General features: G+C 39.7%; 1 protein-coding gene across 1 annotated transcript in view; it reads left to right on the top strand.

The window, feature by feature from the left end:
• LOC146324588 (extracellular sulfatase Sulf-2-like) overlaps positions 1–17,500 on the top strand; it is a 115,082-nt gene that overhangs the window by 93,319 nt on the left and 4,263 nt on the right. The window contains exons 13-20 of the mRNA XM_084720162.1: positions 7,949–8,005; positions 8,973–9,102; positions 11,795–12,038; positions 14,021–14,204; positions 16,218–16,314; positions 16,394–16,488; positions 16,571–16,630; positions 17,467–17,500. The exon at positions 17,467–17,500 is cut by the window's right edge and continues 136 nt beyond it. Coding sequence (XP_084576288.1) covers positions 7,949–8,005; positions 8,973–9,102; positions 11,795–12,038; positions 14,021–14,204; positions 16,218–16,314; positions 16,394–16,488; positions 16,571–16,630; positions 17,467–17,500 — 901 coding nt within the window. The remainder of the gene's footprint in view (positions 1–7,948; positions 8,006–8,972; positions 9,103–11,794; positions 12,039–14,020; positions 14,205–16,217; positions 16,315–16,393; positions 16,489–16,570; positions 16,631–17,466) is intronic.

Raw genomic sequence — 17,500 nt, 5'->3', positions numbered from 1 at the left:
TGCTTAAAGGGATAGTTCACCCAAAAATGAAAATTCAGTTATTATCTACTGAACCTCATGCTGATTGAGGGTCAGCTTTAGTTTTTCAGTCCAAAAACACTGCTGGAGTTTCACAGGAACATAAAAAACAAGAAAATAAAAACATAAAATGGCTCCATGCTGCTCATCTGGTGTAAAGTCATGTCTCCTAAAGTCCTGACACACACCGTCACACCACACACACACAGTCCTGACACACACCGTCACACCACACACACACAGTCCTGACACACACCGTCACACCACACACACACAGTCCTGACACACACTGTCACACCACACACACACAGTCCTGACACACACCGTCACACCACACACACACAGTCCTGACACACACAGTCACACCACACACACACAGTCCTGACACACACCGTCACACCACACACACACAGTCCTGACACACACAGTCACACCACACACACACAGTCCTGACACACACCACACACACACAGTCCTGACACACACCGTCACACCACACACACACAGTCCTGACACACACCGTCACACCACACACACACAGTCCTGACACACACCGTCACACCACACACACACAGTCCTGACACACACAGTCACACCACACACACACAGTCCTGACACACACAGTCACACCACACACACACAGTCCTGACACACACCGTCACACCACACACACACAGTCCTGACACACACCGTCACACCACACACACACACAGTCCTGACACACCGTCACACCACACACACACACAGTCCTGACACACACCGTCACACCACACACACACAGTCCTGACACACACCGTCACACCACACACACAGTTCAGACAGTGTGAAGTGACCGGATTACGCCAGACGAGTAGTATGGAGACATTTTATGCTTTTATTTTATACAGAGTTTGGTAGTTTATTCTATAATAATATACTATATTTTGGTATTGATTTATTTTTTGGTAGTTGATCTTTGTATGTAAATAATGTACAGAGTAACTTGTAACTAAAACTTCAGAATAAATGCAGTAGAGTAAAAGTATCATATTTTTCTTTTAAATATAATTTAGCATGTAGAAGTGTAAAGTAATATGTAATGCTAGTTACATTCTGGGTTTAAGTGTCGTCAGCTGATTTATATGTAAAGAAGAATCCTGCAAAAGGGTCTTAAATACACATTTTCTGTTTCTTATTATTCATTTAAAGAAATAAAATGATGCAAAAAAGACTGAAGGGAGCAAGGGAATTATAGTTGTGTGAGTATTTCTATGAATCATAACATAACTTTGAAGTTCTTTGTGCAGTACAGAAAATATGTAAATATCTACAACTTTCCTGCCTGGTCGAACATGTTGTTCCTGTCAAGGCTGTAAGAAATTTGTCAGAAGAAACACAAGCAGAAGTTCATTCTTCTGGTAATATTCTGACAGAAGTAGTTTGTGGTACTCGAGTACATTTTACAGTTAATGCTTTTACTTCTGAAGGTGTATCAGACTCATGAAGTGTACTCAGCACTTCATTAGTAATCACACAGAAGATGCTGTTCCAGTGTGTCAGCAGGGAGACAAAAAGTCACGGAAAGCATTAAAAATCCATAGTGTCAAAACTTCCATCACAAAACATGATTTATTTACATTTATTAATCAGAGCGTCCACAATAATTCAGGATCAGCGGGGGGAGGTGCATAAAAACAGCTCTTTGTGCTTTGCAGCTGAGGATTGTGCACAATGGGGGGGAAATGGAAATGTGGCTGAAAGTTTTATTTACAACCATGAAAACTGAAGGTTCTGACTGTCTGTGGAAACTAAGAACAGCAACGCACCTACACGAGAACCCCAGGGCACACAGGAACGACGCTCCGCCACATTTTTCTCCAAGTGAGGAAATATAGACACTTCACTGTTCACATTATGTTTTTTTTTTTTTTTTTTTAAGTCGTCACAAAAGCAGCAGACAGAGAACCATTTTTACAGTGAGAGGCGTCTTTGAGGCGACTCACAGTCAGACAGTCAGAGGACTGGCTGCTGCGTCACATTCTCAGGTTCACCGTGATAAAACTGTTCATAAAGTCAGTCAAACATTTGATCGTGTGCTCAGTTATCGTTGACTGATGTATGTAAATGTTGCACACAGAGCGAACTTCCAGGAAATTATACGTTTAAAATAATCATTTTCAGAAAAACAGAAACACAAACTCATCACAACGTGGCTGCAGGCTGCAGGTACTGAATGACTCACCCTTGTGTCCTACCCAGAGGACTTCCAGGCTGTCTCAGGTGTCTGTCTGAGCTTTACTCAACATTACCATATATTAACATACTAAAGCATTAAAGGGACAGTTCACCCAAAGCAAAAAAAGAGTCATTCACAGGAAAACAGAGTGGCAGAGTCTCACAAACAGTGGACATGAATGGTTAAAACAGAACAAATAACCTCAAAATGCCTCCATACTGCTCATCTGGTTTTAATCCAAGTCTCCTAAAGCCCCAACATGCTGTTTGCACACCGTCACGCCACACACACCCAGTTCAGACAGTGTGCACGTGAACATGGCTCCAAGCTAAAGATCTACAGTGAACATTCAGAAAGAAATATGCTAATGAGGGTTGGGTTCAGGTTGGTTTCGGACAGAATGTTGTTGGCATCGGGACTCGAGGGGCTCAACTTTTCAAACACGTTTAAAACGCTACTTTCAAGTCAACTTGGCACGTTGGAGCGCATCATATGTGCACTCCTGTAAATCAACATACAGCACTAATCCTCTGACTTTAGCCAAAGTTATTTCACCATTTCACAGCACAGATCATCACAGTTATCATTAGATAACATTAAACATTACACAAACTTTACTTAAAGATTGTTTTATTGTGACCAAGGAGGAACCATCCAATCCAGCAGGTACTGGTTCCGGATCCTGTTCCAGCTGGATTCAAACTAAGCCCTGACTCTTCTTGTGATGTATTAATTTTTGAAGTATTCCTGCAGTGAGAGATGCTAACAGAGTGATGTGATAAGCAGTTGAAGGCAGAGGTCAGAGGAGAAGAGAGACTCACTGAAGCAAACAGGCGCAGCATCAGTATGTAAATCCTCCTCCTGCAGAGCGTCGGTGCTGCAGCAGGACGTCTCTCAGCTGTAACGACCTCATTTAAACACCTGGGTGCACCGCAGCTCACAAACACTCACAGCCATCTGGTTCGCCGGGAGGGATATAAATTCTCTATTAATATTTATTATGATCAAAGTATCAACAAAGGCAAAAGTTAAGGTCAGGAGGTCGGAGCAAACAGAGGAGAACAAAGCAGCGGCTGTCAAACCCACAACTCCAGGCTCAAATATCTGAGTCCATCATCTCTACATAACTTTAACAGACACGTTTGGTCATATTCTGTGTTTTGTTTGTGAACAAATCATACAAAAAGTTATTTGAACCCACGTTCACCTTCCTGCTGCCCCTAATACTCACTAAAGCACCAAATATGGATTCATCCGCAGCTGAAAATAGTTCCCAACAAAGTCACTATTTCCTCTTTCTTTGAGGAAATTACTGAACCTTTTGTAAAAATTAAACTGTATATTTCTTTTTTTATTTTTATATATGTATTTATTGATTTTTGTGTAAACAATCCACAAACATACATCATGACAAAACATAAAATAGTCACACAAATGTAAAAGCACCGTCCCCCTCCCTGAGGAAAAAATGATAGAAAGTGGTACATAATTTTACAGTTAAAGAATGTAAGAATCAAATAACACTGTGAAAACAAAGTAGTTGAGAAAACTCAACATTTCAAGGCAACGTACTGCAATAGATTTGAGTTCTGAGGCTTAAACTTAAACTAAACATTTAAATAAATTAAAAAAATATATATATATTATATATGTATATATGTGTATATTTTTCTATGACAAAGAGGATTTGAATGAGACATTTTGAAAACTGTAACTGTTTCCACTAAATCTCTAGTTTGGTTCACCAATATTATCAAACTGAAAACTTTTTTTGCAGCTGTAAATGTTTTTTTTTTTTTTTTTTACTACATTAGGATTTATAATTTTCCCAGCATGATAATATGTTGAGATTGTAACTCAAAAACCTGACAGGAAAGGTTTATCAGATGTGTTTTTCCTGGATATCAGGACACTAAAATACCAAAGTCTGAAATCTTTCCAGGAACAGGTTCAGAGCTCTTTAGATTAAAGGTTGAACAAGACATTTATTAGACGTTATAATCCTTCAACATGACCATGAACAGAAACAGAAAAACACACTACAGTCCAGATGTGTCTCTGCGGTGCAGAGCCTGATCTGTTTCTCTAAACCCCAAACACACTGGCAGTGGCTGCACTCTTCTGTCCGCAGTGTTCTGACGTCTCTGTCGGGAGAATCGCTGCATCCCAGCTGTTTGAACACGTTTTAATCGCCTCTATACGTCCTCGCGAGTGCAGCCAGGGACTGTGCAGCATCTGCTCTCTTTTCTTCCCCGTCCTCTGTGAAGTACAGAGGAATCCGTCCCCACGCGGGGGACAGAGACAGGAGCTGAAAGACAGATTACACTGAGCTGAAGTTTATTCAGAATAAGAACCAGGAATGACAAATAACTCATTCTGTTTCTCCTCAGTTGCCTCATTACATAAACTTCATAAGTCAGAAATCCTGTCTTTAAGATTTCTGCCGTTACAGAAACATGTTTTCTAACTGCATTTAGGGAAAAAAATCCCATCTTTTCTTAAAATAGACACAGACCCTGTCGTAAATTCAAGGAGACATGGATGTGATGTGAAAACATCAGTTTATAGTTTATAGTTTCATAGGCCGCCATGTTACACTGCCATGTTTCTACAGTAGCCCAGAATGGACAAACCAAACACTGGCTCTAGATATAGACTTAAGTGTTTTTGGTGAGTTTCATGGCCACCGTAGTTTCTCATACGCGCTTATAATGAATCTGACGAAGAGGAAAGTCTGCAGGCTCACCACTAGATGCCACTAAATCCTGCACACTGACCCTTTAACACAAGATATAAGGTCTGAGATAAAACAGGACACAACCATGAGTTAAAGAATCACTTCTGTACTGATTTCCGTGGCTAAATAAAGGCTAAGGTGCTCTTAAATGAAAACAAAATGTTAAACAGTCCCTGAGTTCGATTATTGTCTGTAATGTTCATCGTGATCCAGCATTGTGCCTTTTGAATGACACTGTTGAGGGAACTTGGTCCAAACTCAATAAACAAGTTTTTACAAACTGGATGCACGGCCGCAAAAAGACTGATAGAAACGAACTGGAGGGATGCAGATCAGCTGAAAGAGGGACTGTGGCTTCAAACTGTCCTGGAGATGATTTCCAGGGACGGAGCTGCATCTAATCTTTCTGAACTTTACAACAGGAAACAACAGCTGTGGAAAGTTAGGACTGACATTGTTTGTGAAATACCAACCTTCCCCAGAATCACGAGAAATTCTCCAACAATACTGTGACATACATGAGCCATGTTTTCTTTTTTTGTTACTGCTTTATATAAGCCTTAAACTAAACCTTTTGTTTAACTTGTCCTCAGGATGTAAGCTGTTTTAGCTTCCAGTAGCTCTTTTTTGTAGTGTAACCATCAGTGGATTACTGTGATACTGAGGAAAACTGCTAAGTGAATTTATCTGTGTTTATTTAGCAACCTTTATAAGCAGAGATAATAATATCCTCGGGAAGTGTAAGTCACACCGGCTCTAAAAAAGTGTGCTCTGTCTGTGTGCGTTCAAATTTGACTGATTATGAGTGAGTGTGATTTTTGACACGTATTGTGGCAGTCAGGCGCTGCGGGTTTAAAGTACCTCGGTAGCCTCCACCAGCTGAGTCACATCCACTGCCTTTCTATTGCAACACATAAATTTACACTCGCTCTGGAACACATTAAACTTTAAAAACTTTAAACACTTTGCTTGTGGTGCAGTAAATACACCAACAAACATAAAAAGCAACTACAGCTACTGTGGTATTTCACTGCCCTGTGGATGATCATGGACTTAACTTTGAAAAAGACTTTCTTTATCATCTTCATCACTTGAAGATACAAAAAAAAACTGAAGTACATCGTCCTGAAGAGGGAAAAGTCTGGAAAGCTGGAGGCTGCTGCTCTGAAACTGTTGGTGTTGTTGCTGTACTGACGGATGTCTGTCACAACGGACACTTAAAGGGACCTGTAATACCAAATTTTACCACCAGGTGTCATGTGAGCCCCACCAATATTTTTATTTTTCCTCCCTTAGACTGTTCTGCCTAATCCCGCCCCGCAATGCTGTGATTGGCTACTACCAGGGTGGGAAATTAACTTTTTAAAATGTGAACATCTACCAGCCACTGACAGATAAATGATCAGATGTGCTGTGATTGGTTCGTACTAGTTGCCTCAACATCTGATTACAAGAAAGCTGACTTTGTGAAATGATCTTTTTTTTTTGACCCAATCCGTGATCTTTTCCCAGAGGTGTGAGTAAATCAGGAAAATCCTGATGATGTACCACAATTTTTTTAAAAAGTTGTTTTAGTTTCAACATGAACAAAAAACTGCTGCAGTCTGTTACACCTTGTATTTTCATATCTGCCTTGTTTGGTCTTGACTTTCTGACTTTTCAGTTTGATCCAGACCAAAGTATCAGGTTTGTGAAACCTTCCCGGACCACAGCCCAGACTGAAAAGCAGGAAACTGGTCTGGAGAAAAGTGGCGGTCTTGGTCCGGATCAAACTGAGCCATAGTTCCGACCTTGGTCCAGACCTTTAGGTGTGAGAGCAGCATTAGTGGCAGGAAAATGCAAATATTTGATTTATAAGAATGAAGTTCTCTCAAGTCATCTGTCTCAAGTCCAAGGCCAAGTCTCAAGTCATGTAAAATAAGTCAAAGTAAAGTTCAGTGTTTTATCACTATTAGTAAAGTAAGTCTCAAGTCCAAAGATTATTTACCATAAAATTATGGGACCTGGAAATTGAAGCATTACCTGTTTCTGTTTTTTAGTAACAGAGTTTGGTGGTTTTTGCAGAGACAGATATAACAAGTAGTATAACTTTAGTTTCTCATCAGAAAAGTCTGTGTGACAGTAAAGTAGAGTGGTGAAAATATTCTAAATAAAAAATACGTCTTCACGCCGACCCTGTCCACAGCAGGACATTGCTTAGCTTCAACCACCATCTACTTTCAGTAATATTCTGACTATGGATCAATACCTTATACAACCACACTTCAAATGATAATACTTCCACCAACTCTCTTTAAGTGTTGTAGCTGCAAGAAAATCAACTTGAAAGGAAATAACAGTCCTTCTTCAGCATGAATCAAAACTTTCTGTGGGGAAAATGTCCATAGAAACTTTTCAATAACTCCATTTTCTGATGTGTCTGTGTGCTGCAGTGTTGCACTTAGTAGAATCTGAGTGTTTTTCACTACAGCACTATTTTTCTGTCTCTAAAGACTGTTTCTGCAAATCAACACAGAAAAAAGACGTCTGGGAAAAAGTCCTGCAGTTGTTTCCACTCTGGTTGTTCTTTTCACTGCAGCAGGAAAATCAAAATATTATTCCTAAAAGTTAAAGTTACAAACATCCCAGAATAGAAACCAGATGGAGGCAGTGATTTAATGAGGGGGCAGAGTGTGTTATGAATATAGTATAAATGTGTGTGATTTTTGATTTGGACTCAAATGAACCTACTCCTCTGTACATGTGGCAGTAAGAGCAACCAGAACTTTAATTTCTCGTCCAACTCCAGTTTAATTGTGTGAAATTACATCAGCGCGGCTCATTTGGCAGCTCTAAAACTGCTTCACTCAAGAGATTTTTGTTCCCGTTGTTGATATTGAAGAGAAGAAGATAAAAATAAAGAGTGAAACAATGAAAGGTGGAGGTGATGCTTGTGTTAATGATTGTTGAGCTCACACTGTTGCTTCCCTCTCCTTCAGATTCCAAGTGAACAGAAAGCCGAAGGTGTGGAGAGACTCGTTTCTGGTGGAGAGAGGGTAAATACAACTTACCTTTACTTTTTTTCAATGGAATAAACTACAAAGACCAGGATATTAAAGTGCAAACTGATCATTTTATTGTGTTTTGTAAATAAGTGACAGGAGCAACAAAAGACTGAATTCTCCAAAAACATCTCTGTGGAACAGGTGAGCTGGTAACAGCTGACAGGATCGTGATTCGGTTCTAAAGAGGCATCCTGGAAAGGCTCAGTCAGTAACATATGCTGCCGTCCCTGACGTCTTTTTCAGAGACGTCCCTGATTATTTCAGCGAGACGACGCAGAGACACATTGTGGACGTGTTCCAACAGCGTGTCTTCGTAGTAAAAGAGTTCAGGTCCTAGACTGACCTGGACCTGCAGTCCAGACGTGTCTCCCATTGAAAATGTGTGGTGCATCATGAAGCACAAAATAGGACAACAGAGACTGTGGACTGTTGAGCAGCTGAAGACGAATATCAAGAAAGAATGAGACAGAATTGACCTTTAAAACTTCAACAGTTAGTGTCTCAGTTCACAAACACTGACTGAGTGTTAGAAGAAAAGATGATGGATCACAGAGAGAAACATGATCCTGAAACAACTGTTGCTGCATCAAATTCAGAATTATAACATACTTCCAAAAAATAATAAAGTTTGTCAGTTTCATTGCGTTCTCTTTTTATTCGTGTTTAACCAATGTCAGCTTTATTGGAATCAGGGTTGCAGTTCTTCAGTAAATAAACCTGAGTAGTTAAACAGAATCTATAACTGCAATAACTGAAAATACTTCATTCTAATATTCTCTGTGTCTCTGATATATTAAACTACAAGGTAAGAAGGTAGCAGACAGAGATCTTCAGGACAAATTTAACACAGCTCACTTTTACGTTTTTTTTTTTCTGGCCATGTTAACAAAGATACTAACATTTAATGGACTTCATCAGAGCCTGGAGGAAAACTGCCCTCTGTCTGTCTGTCTGACAGGAAGCTGCTGCACCAGCGTGTCGAGGGAAAGGAAGTGTCGCCGGAGGAGAACTTCCTGCCCAAACACCAACGAGTAAAAGACCTCTGTCAGAGAGCCGAGTACCAGACGCCCTGTCAGCAGACCGGACAGGTACACAAACACAAACAGTCAATGGAGACGATATCTTACTTACAATACCTTTACTTTATTTTACATGATACCATAATGTTATTCTCAACCCCATGACTTCACTCCAGATCCACTTACTTGAATTTATTTCCTATTGCATTACTTTACTTCTAATCTAATTACTTTACTTCTGATCCTACTCCTTACTTTCCTCTTAATTCCATTATGTTGCTCCTGATCCAGTTACTTTACTTCTGCTCCCATTACTTTACTCCCTATTGCCTTATTTTACTCTACTTCCAGTTCTTTGCTCCTGATCCAATTACTTTACTCATTTTGGTGTTACTTTACTACCAATCCAATTACTTATTTTATTCCACATTTCCTTCTGACTCCAGATTATTACAGATCCATTTACTTTACTCCTGATCCTATGGCTCCTGAACATATTCGTTTACTCTTGTTTTCATTACATTACTTTTGACTCTATTACTTTACTCCTGTATCGATTCATACTCTTCATTCATACTTCATGTTAGAAACATTAAAAACTGAAGTGCTGCACTCTTTTCAGATGAAGATAACCGAGTGTAGCTGAGATTTTCCTCCCCAGACTTTTGTTTTTGCTGAACCGTCTTCAAAAAGGATCTTTTTGGGAATAAATGTGGGAAAACTGAGCTGGCTGCTGCTGTAATAAACAAACAGACTTGAAAGGAAGCGAGTAGACTTCTGTCGCAGAGATGAAAACCAGATGTCATCTGTACAAACCAGACAGATACAATAACAGCAGTAATTACTAGAAGGAACAGAACACAATGGACTGAAGTCTGCAGAATCAAAGAGAACAGACGTGAAGAGAATCAAGATAGAGCTGAACAGAAACTTTTCTCCAAGACACTTAGAGTCTCTCTGTGTTTGTGTGTGTGTTCCTGCTTGTTTGAGGTTAATTACACTTGTCGAAAAATCCCTCTAGCCAGTTGATTAGTCTCTTAGCAACAGTGTCTGCCGGCTGCTGGATCACTCCGATAAACAGCCTGTAGAAAAGTGTGTGTGTGTGTGTTTGTAATTAACAATTCAGGCATTTGTCACTCTTTAATAACCGACCAAGTGCAAGAGTAGAAATTAATTCAGCTCCTGCTAATGAACAACTGCAGAGTGACAATGCAACGAACGCTCCGAGCCAAAGAGGATCTCTGGAGTGTTTTATTTTGAAAACTGACCAGATGCTCTGTGATGTTCCTGTGTCTGACCGGTTTAACCTGAAACGCCTGATGGTCTGTTTGGAAAAGGGCAGGCACTTTCAAAAAACTCTTGGCAGGTGATTGGATGAATCACACTCTCATCACACTTAAAACCATGCCCGTAGCTGCCAGAAGACCCTCCTAGGATGCTGATTGGCTGCACCACGAGATCACATGAGAATCCATGTCAGACTCCAAGCTGTCTGTTTGTGTCCACACCAGAGGTGGTGCAGCCAATCAGCATTCTCAGAGCGGCTACTGGCAGCTACGGGCGTGGTTTTAAATGCACCGACAGTGAGAAGCGTCCATGGAAATGAAACGTCTCGGACAAACAATGGCGGCTCCTGAAGAGGAGAGAGGTGTTTGTAGATATGAATGGTGATGTGACATGTAAGCGAGACATTGTTTAAAGCAGTTCATGGTCAAAACACAAAATTGAATACAACCTACGTTTGAGCCATCAAAGAAACTGGTTTGTTTTTTAGAAATGAAAAAATATGGAGGATATACTGGATGAGGCGGCGCAGTGACATTAAGCTTTTAGCCAAAAATACACCTGTTTTAACTGAAAACATTTCTGTTGAACACGATTAATAACACGGGGCCATTTTAGGAGCTTGGTGAAAGAGCTGCTGATGGAAAAGTTCTGCCACTCTAAACATTTATGGTGTTATTTTGTAAATATTACAAGACATCTGACACTGAGAGCACGATATGGTTTGTCAGGGAAAGATTTTGAGTTCTGGTTTTTGCGGTGGTTTTATTGACCGTTGGACTCGTTTTAACCTGCTGTTTGACTGGTTCTGTCACACGGTCCTGGCAACACTGTGAGGATAGAAACGTGTGTGTGTGTGTGTGCGTGTGTGTGTGTGTGTGTGTATGTTGACTGGTAATATCTAATCATGTTGTAGCAGTTGCACAGAGGGATTGTTAGAGTCCGACACCACTCACAGTTATTCTGCTGATGCTGTCGGCCCCCTCCGCCTCCACAGCCTCCTCCGTATGGAACAATTCTTTAGTGTTGTTGACTTAAACAGGATTTAATGTTCATGTATGTGTTTGTTTTGAGGGACTGTTTATCTCTCATGTTGTTGCTGCTCAGCTTTTCCCACCAAATCTCACTGTGCAGCCGCCGACCATAAACGGTCAATTCAATGACGTAAGAGAGTCTGACTGGAATGACACATAATCAAATATTTAGACGTCTGTAGATGAAAGGTTTTTCACAGCATGGCGAGCTGCAGACTGACAGCCTTTCATCCTTTAAATATCAACCTTTCAGCCATGATTAGTGAAGTTTATTCAGAGAGGTTTAGAGAGGGATTACTCAGGTAGTTAGCTGGGTTTAAAGTTGAGAATCAAACCTGTTTTGCAGAATTCTCTCTCAGTGCTGTTCATCACTCTGTGTGTGTGTGTGTGTGGGTGTGTGTGTGTGTGTGTGTGTGTGTGTGTGTGTGTGTGTGTGTGTGTAGAAGTGGCAGTGTGTAGAGGACGCCACGGGGAAGCTTCGGCTCTTCAAATGCAAGAACGAAGGGGGAGGAGCCAAGAACTTTCAGAGGGGCGTGGCCAGTCGTCAGCGTCCACTCAGCATCAAGTCTCAGCTGTACAATCAGAACTTCGACGCCTGCAACTGCGACCTGCGTGACCTCCGACCTCTGAACCTGCGGCCGTCCATGATCAGACCGTTCAACAAGAAGCCTTTCTTCTCTAAGAAGAGTGAGTGTTAAGTGTTCGGTCCAGCAGGGGGCAGCAGAGACACAGTTTCTGTGTTTGAATTTTTTCTGAATAAATTCTGACACAGCAAACACTGAAGTCACATGACTGATCAGCTGTTTCCTCGTGGTTCTATGATCCATCCATGATGGTTCCTCACAGATCTGAAGGAGCTTTCCTCACATTAATACATAAAAACTAACACAAATGTCTTCCTACATCGTTTTTCACCGTTTAAAGTAAAAAAAAAAAAAAGTAAAGACTGGAGCTCTTTTTCAGTCCCTCCAGGAAGTTGCGACATTGAAAACGCAACATTTCACACAAAATCAACCTGTTCCCCTGATTTCTGTGTAACCTTGCGATTTTGTCCCCAAATTCCGCAACTTTTCCAACTTTTTGACCAATCATTGTTGCTTCCATTCCATTCCACCAATCACAGCAGTCCCACACAGTAACATCGCAGACGTACGTCTCAATGTTTTGTTTTATTATTTACCTTTTTTTTTGCATTTAGATTTTTTTAATTTTGTCACAGGTACTGCAAAGAATATTTGTACATTTGTCATTGACATCTATCACTTTTATTTTCTAATTAGTTTTGGCTCCAAAAAGATTCTGCTGCTTTGTGAAAAACCTCCCTGGTGCACGTCTTCATTTACAAATAGAGCAGATTTTCAGAACAGAGTGTGGTTTTGTTCTTGCTGAAACAAGTTGCCTTTGATTTTTAATTAATTCTATAAGAAATTGCAACTTTCTTTTGTTTTTATTAGGTCCAGTAATTTCATTGCAAAAAAATCCTAAAAACATTGCAAAATGCACTGCAATTTTCTAGAAAAGCTGCTGTGAAATGAGACATTTTAGGTCGCAATTATCCCAAAAAAGGCCTGTGAAATCCTGGAGGGACTCTTTAATGATGTCATCTTGTTGCGCCCTCTTCTTCTGTAATGGAAAAATGCAGCCTTCATGAATTTTTGGACAAAAAAGTAAAAAAATTCTTTTAAGTTTATCAACTCAAAAAATATGGCAACTGATTTTTAAAGTGTTTCTAACTTATTTGGGTTTACAGTGCAACATCAGAGCGCAGACAAGATGACTCATAAGTGACAATTCTGATCAATCAGTGGTGTGCTGAGTTTTCATTCCACATTTACAAAAATGTACCACATACCATCCACAACGTCTGACAGTTTGAAAACGTTAAGTTGTGCAGTGGAAACCTGCCATTTAAGAGGTTTGGAGAAGGCGTCTTTGTTTTGTTTTCATATGATCTTCAGAACACAGTAGAATTTATTGTCATTTTTCCATTAACAATAGTATAAATTCAGTGTTCAGGGAAGCAAACAGTTTATACTGTGAAAATAGACACAATAAAAAAAGACAAAACAAATACCAAGAAAACCTGCTGCAATAAAAATAGAAGACTTATAAAATGGGGACAGGAACAGAGCCATTAGCAGCAGAGTTTAAGTTTCTGTAGGGTTTTTTTTTCCACTAAAGAAAAAATATTCTTAGTATTGATTCCTGGAATATCCAACTCTAATGTCAACGTAACGGTTCTATAAAAGAGTTCAGGTTCTTTCCTTCCTTGTCTGTTTTTGTTAGGGTCAGATTTTATTTGACTTCCAGATGTAGGGTCACTAAAGGCACTTGGCCTGAGATGTTTTGGATTTTTACCTCCAGGAAAGTGAACCTGGTTCTTAATGGAAGTTTCACAGCTGTTTTTCTGCTGCACTGGTTTCAGCTGCCCTCTAGTGTCTGAGCTCAGAACTGCACCATGAGGTTCTGACTCAGTGAGGAAGTTTTCTGAACAGCACCGTCTCCGTTTCCTCATTATTTTCTCCAGAAATGTAAAACAGCAGCAGTGAGAGGTGATGAACTCTGAAGGATGTTTAATTTAATCACATTTTACAGTAAAGTCTCCTCAGTTGTGATATTTTACCATTTTAAAACAAACACCAAGTCTTCTCTGTGTCTGTGTGTCTCAGAGTTCAAGGCGCTGAAGAGTTACTCCAGGAACCGTTACAGCCGCTCTGTATCCATGACGAACAGTTACCCCGGTAACGGGAGCCTGACTCAGCCAATACAAGACGAGTCTGAGGACGAGTTCAGCGGGATGGGAGCGGTTCCAAACAGTGTGCCCCAGTCCAGCTCCCTCAAAGTCACACACAGGTGAGTGATGTCTGTGTGTGTGTGTGTGTGTGTGTGTGTGTGTGTGTTACTGCGTCATAGTTCAGGTTCAGCCTTCAGCTGATCTGCTCACAGCCAGGATTTTAGAAATGCTGAAGTCAAAGTCTCCCAACCGACCAAAACAATCAAGTCTCAGAGATTTAAATACATTTTCATAGTTTTCTGTTTAAATTTATTTTCTGCAGGTTTTATTTTATTTAAATTGTTATTTGACGGAACTTTCTCAATATTTCATCAATATCAGATTATTTAGTTCTTTTCAGAAAGGTTGAACAGAACAGTACTTACATAATACTAAAAAAACTAAACCCTAATGCTGAAACCAGTGAAAACTGAACCAAAACTAAACATTTTAAACAATAAAAACTAAACTGAAATAAGTAAACTCAGTCTGGAAACTAAATCAAACTAAACTGAACGGAAAACAAAATTTAAAAAAACAAATTAAAACAAAAAATATTTTTCCACCTAACATGAAATCCACCACGATTTCTAAATCCTTCAAATTCCAGTTTATGAATTGTTTGTCCAGGTGTTTCTTCCTCTGAAGCACATTTAAATGTTCTTTGTGAAGCAGCTTGAAGTAAACTGACAGAAACTTCTGTTTTTACCCACAAACCATCCTGGTCACCATCATCACCACCTACACTCCCTCTAACATTAGCAGTTTGTCCAACCTGCATCATTAACTGTGTAATGAAATGAGATGTTGATGCTGATGACAGGATTTTCACAGCTGAACACAGAGCTGTTACTGCGCTGTGATGTTGTTGCTCCTCTCTGATTTAAAGACTAAATCATTTCCACTCACAGAAAGTGTTTGTGGTGGTTGTGTTGTGAGGTTCATAAAGTGTTGTGATCTGTTCCCACTGCACATGCTAACATATTGTTTCTTATTTTAAACAACAAACACAAACATTTTTACTAATTCTAACGGTAATCTGACTAATTTTTGTCTTTATTTTGTACCCTGATTATGAAAGCTATGACTGACTTTGACTTACACTCGTTTCCAAATACAGAGGAAAATTCTACAGCCTAAAAAATTATAATAAATATAGAAGGAACCTCAGTTTTCAGTTTCTGTAAAGTTTCTGGATGTTGGAATCATCAGAGTATCAGTCTCTCCCTCTTTTCACTTCTGTTACCTCGTTGTTCATTTTGTGATCTGTCTGGTTTAAACGGATGTTTTACTGATTTTATGTCATTTTATATAGTTTCAAATTGTTTCAAAGTTCAAATGGTTGAATTAGTTTGTTAATATTTCATGAGTAATATAACGGTTTGTCATTTTATCCGGCATTAATAAACAAAAATAAAGGTTTAAGAGTTGTAAGACATGTTATAGAGACATGTTGTACAATGCATTTTGTTGTGTGTTGTACATTTGTGTATCTGTATATTTTCAGTTGTATTGTTTCTGTTTTTATAATCTGCAGAGGGACTACGGATGTAAATTAGCATTCTTGCTAAAATCCAGCATGTTTACATTTTGTATTTTCATCAGCATGTTCTCTTCCTTTCAAATAAACAAATAATTTGAAGCAAACAACAGAAGAAGTGAACTTTGTTCAGTTTTAATCAGCTGATGATGGATTTAAATTCAGATTTGTTTAGCTGTAAACCTGCTCCGTCTTATCTAATTACAATCTGTGCTGGGAACTAAATGCTGTTTAACAGCCAATAAATCATGACTAACTAAGACTCATCAGCACAGATGGAGCTCAGACTGCTCTGCTGAATCCACCAGCTGTGTAAATCACTGTGAATTATTAAGACAAATAATCAGCGTTTTATAAACCAACGCATTTGGGAAAAAGTGTGAATTCTGCTTCATCAGTGGGAAATAAATGTCAGCTGCTGTTAAAACTGAATTACACTCAGTTTTCCTCACGTCTGCTGTTTTTGTGCTGTAATATGATGAGCTGCTCTCTGTGTAATTTGTTCCCACCGTGACGACTGTTAACTGTTGCTAAATGTCTTGTTTTTCTGCAGATGTTCCATTCTGTCTAATGCCACAGTGAAGTGTGATACAGGAGTTTATCAGTCCCTGCAGGCCTGGAAGGACCACAAGCTGCACATTGACCACGAGGTAACAACAAACAGCTGACTGACTGACTAGAACTCGCTCAACCTTTTACTTCTAACTAAGCTTTTTCTCTTTGTGTCAGATCGAGACGCTGCAGACGAAGATAAAGAACCTGCGAGAGGTCAGAGGTCACCTGAAGAAGGCCCGCCCCCTTGAGTGTGACTGTAATAAATACCTGTAAGTGAGACAAGCAGACACACACCAGAAAACAGAAACCAGAGGACTGATTGATTTTAAAGCTGATGTTCATATTTTTCAGTTATAAATCCAAACTGAAGAATAAGCTGCGGTACAGAGGAGGAGGCCTGCACCCCTTCAGGTGAGACTGAGACACTGAAATGTTCAAAACAGGGAAACGGTGACGACCTTCTGCACTCAAGATTTGCTGTCCTGTTGTAGCTACTTCACTTTACAGAGGCTCTGCTCTTCAGGACTGTTGGCTGTTGAGTCTGAAAAAAACTAAACATGATTGCGGATCCTTGAACAGGCACAAAAGTCACAAAAAGAGAAACCAAACCGTTGCAAATTTACTTTCATCAACAAGTTGTTATATTCTCGTGTGGTGTGTGTATGTTTTAAACTCCTCTGTTGTTTTGGAAGGTGTTCTAAGAATTGCCAGCTAGAGTCACAGAAGTTACCAAATGTGGTGACAAGGCTTCACTGCTTCTGCCAGGGAGTGGTGAAAATGATCATATCCACCCAAGTGTCATGTTTCCATCACTGCCAATCAGAGCTGGAGATTAAAACCTGTGAAGACTGCAGGAGTTAATGCTGATTGTACCTTTTCCAGCTGAAGACAAAAAGACAGATGTTAGCAGGATTTTTGTCTGGTGTAAAAGGGGCTTAAAAATATCATTTAGTGGGAAACAGAAGGGGACCCAAAACAAAACCTTGAGGAACTCCACAAAACAAGAAATCACAAGCTAGAAGATAATTGTTTTGTTTTGATACAACCTTTGTGTTGTCAACACTTTTCAAAATGTTTTGTTTGCTTTAAGTTGACAAATGTTAAAATATTCTGACCACAAAACTCTGCAGACTGTTTACAGGAAACACAAAAAGACATTGCTTGTTTTTTGTGTTCCTTGTACATTAGCTAATAGCAGTGTTGTGTGTGTTTCATGTGTCTCCCTGTGTGTGTCTGTCTGTGTGTAGGAAGGGCGGGGCTCGGGACAAGAAGGCGTGGCTT

Source organism: Lutjanus erythropterus, chromosome 6, assembly GCF_056507025.1.
Source record: "Lutjanus erythropterus isolate fLutEry1 chromosome 6, fLutEry1.hap2, whole genome shotgun sequence".
Lineage (NCBI taxonomy): Eukaryota > Metazoa > Chordata > Actinopteri > Lutjaniformes > Lutjanidae > Lutjanus > Lutjanus erythropterus.
This window is presented reverse-complemented; position numbering and strand designations above follow the sequence as displayed.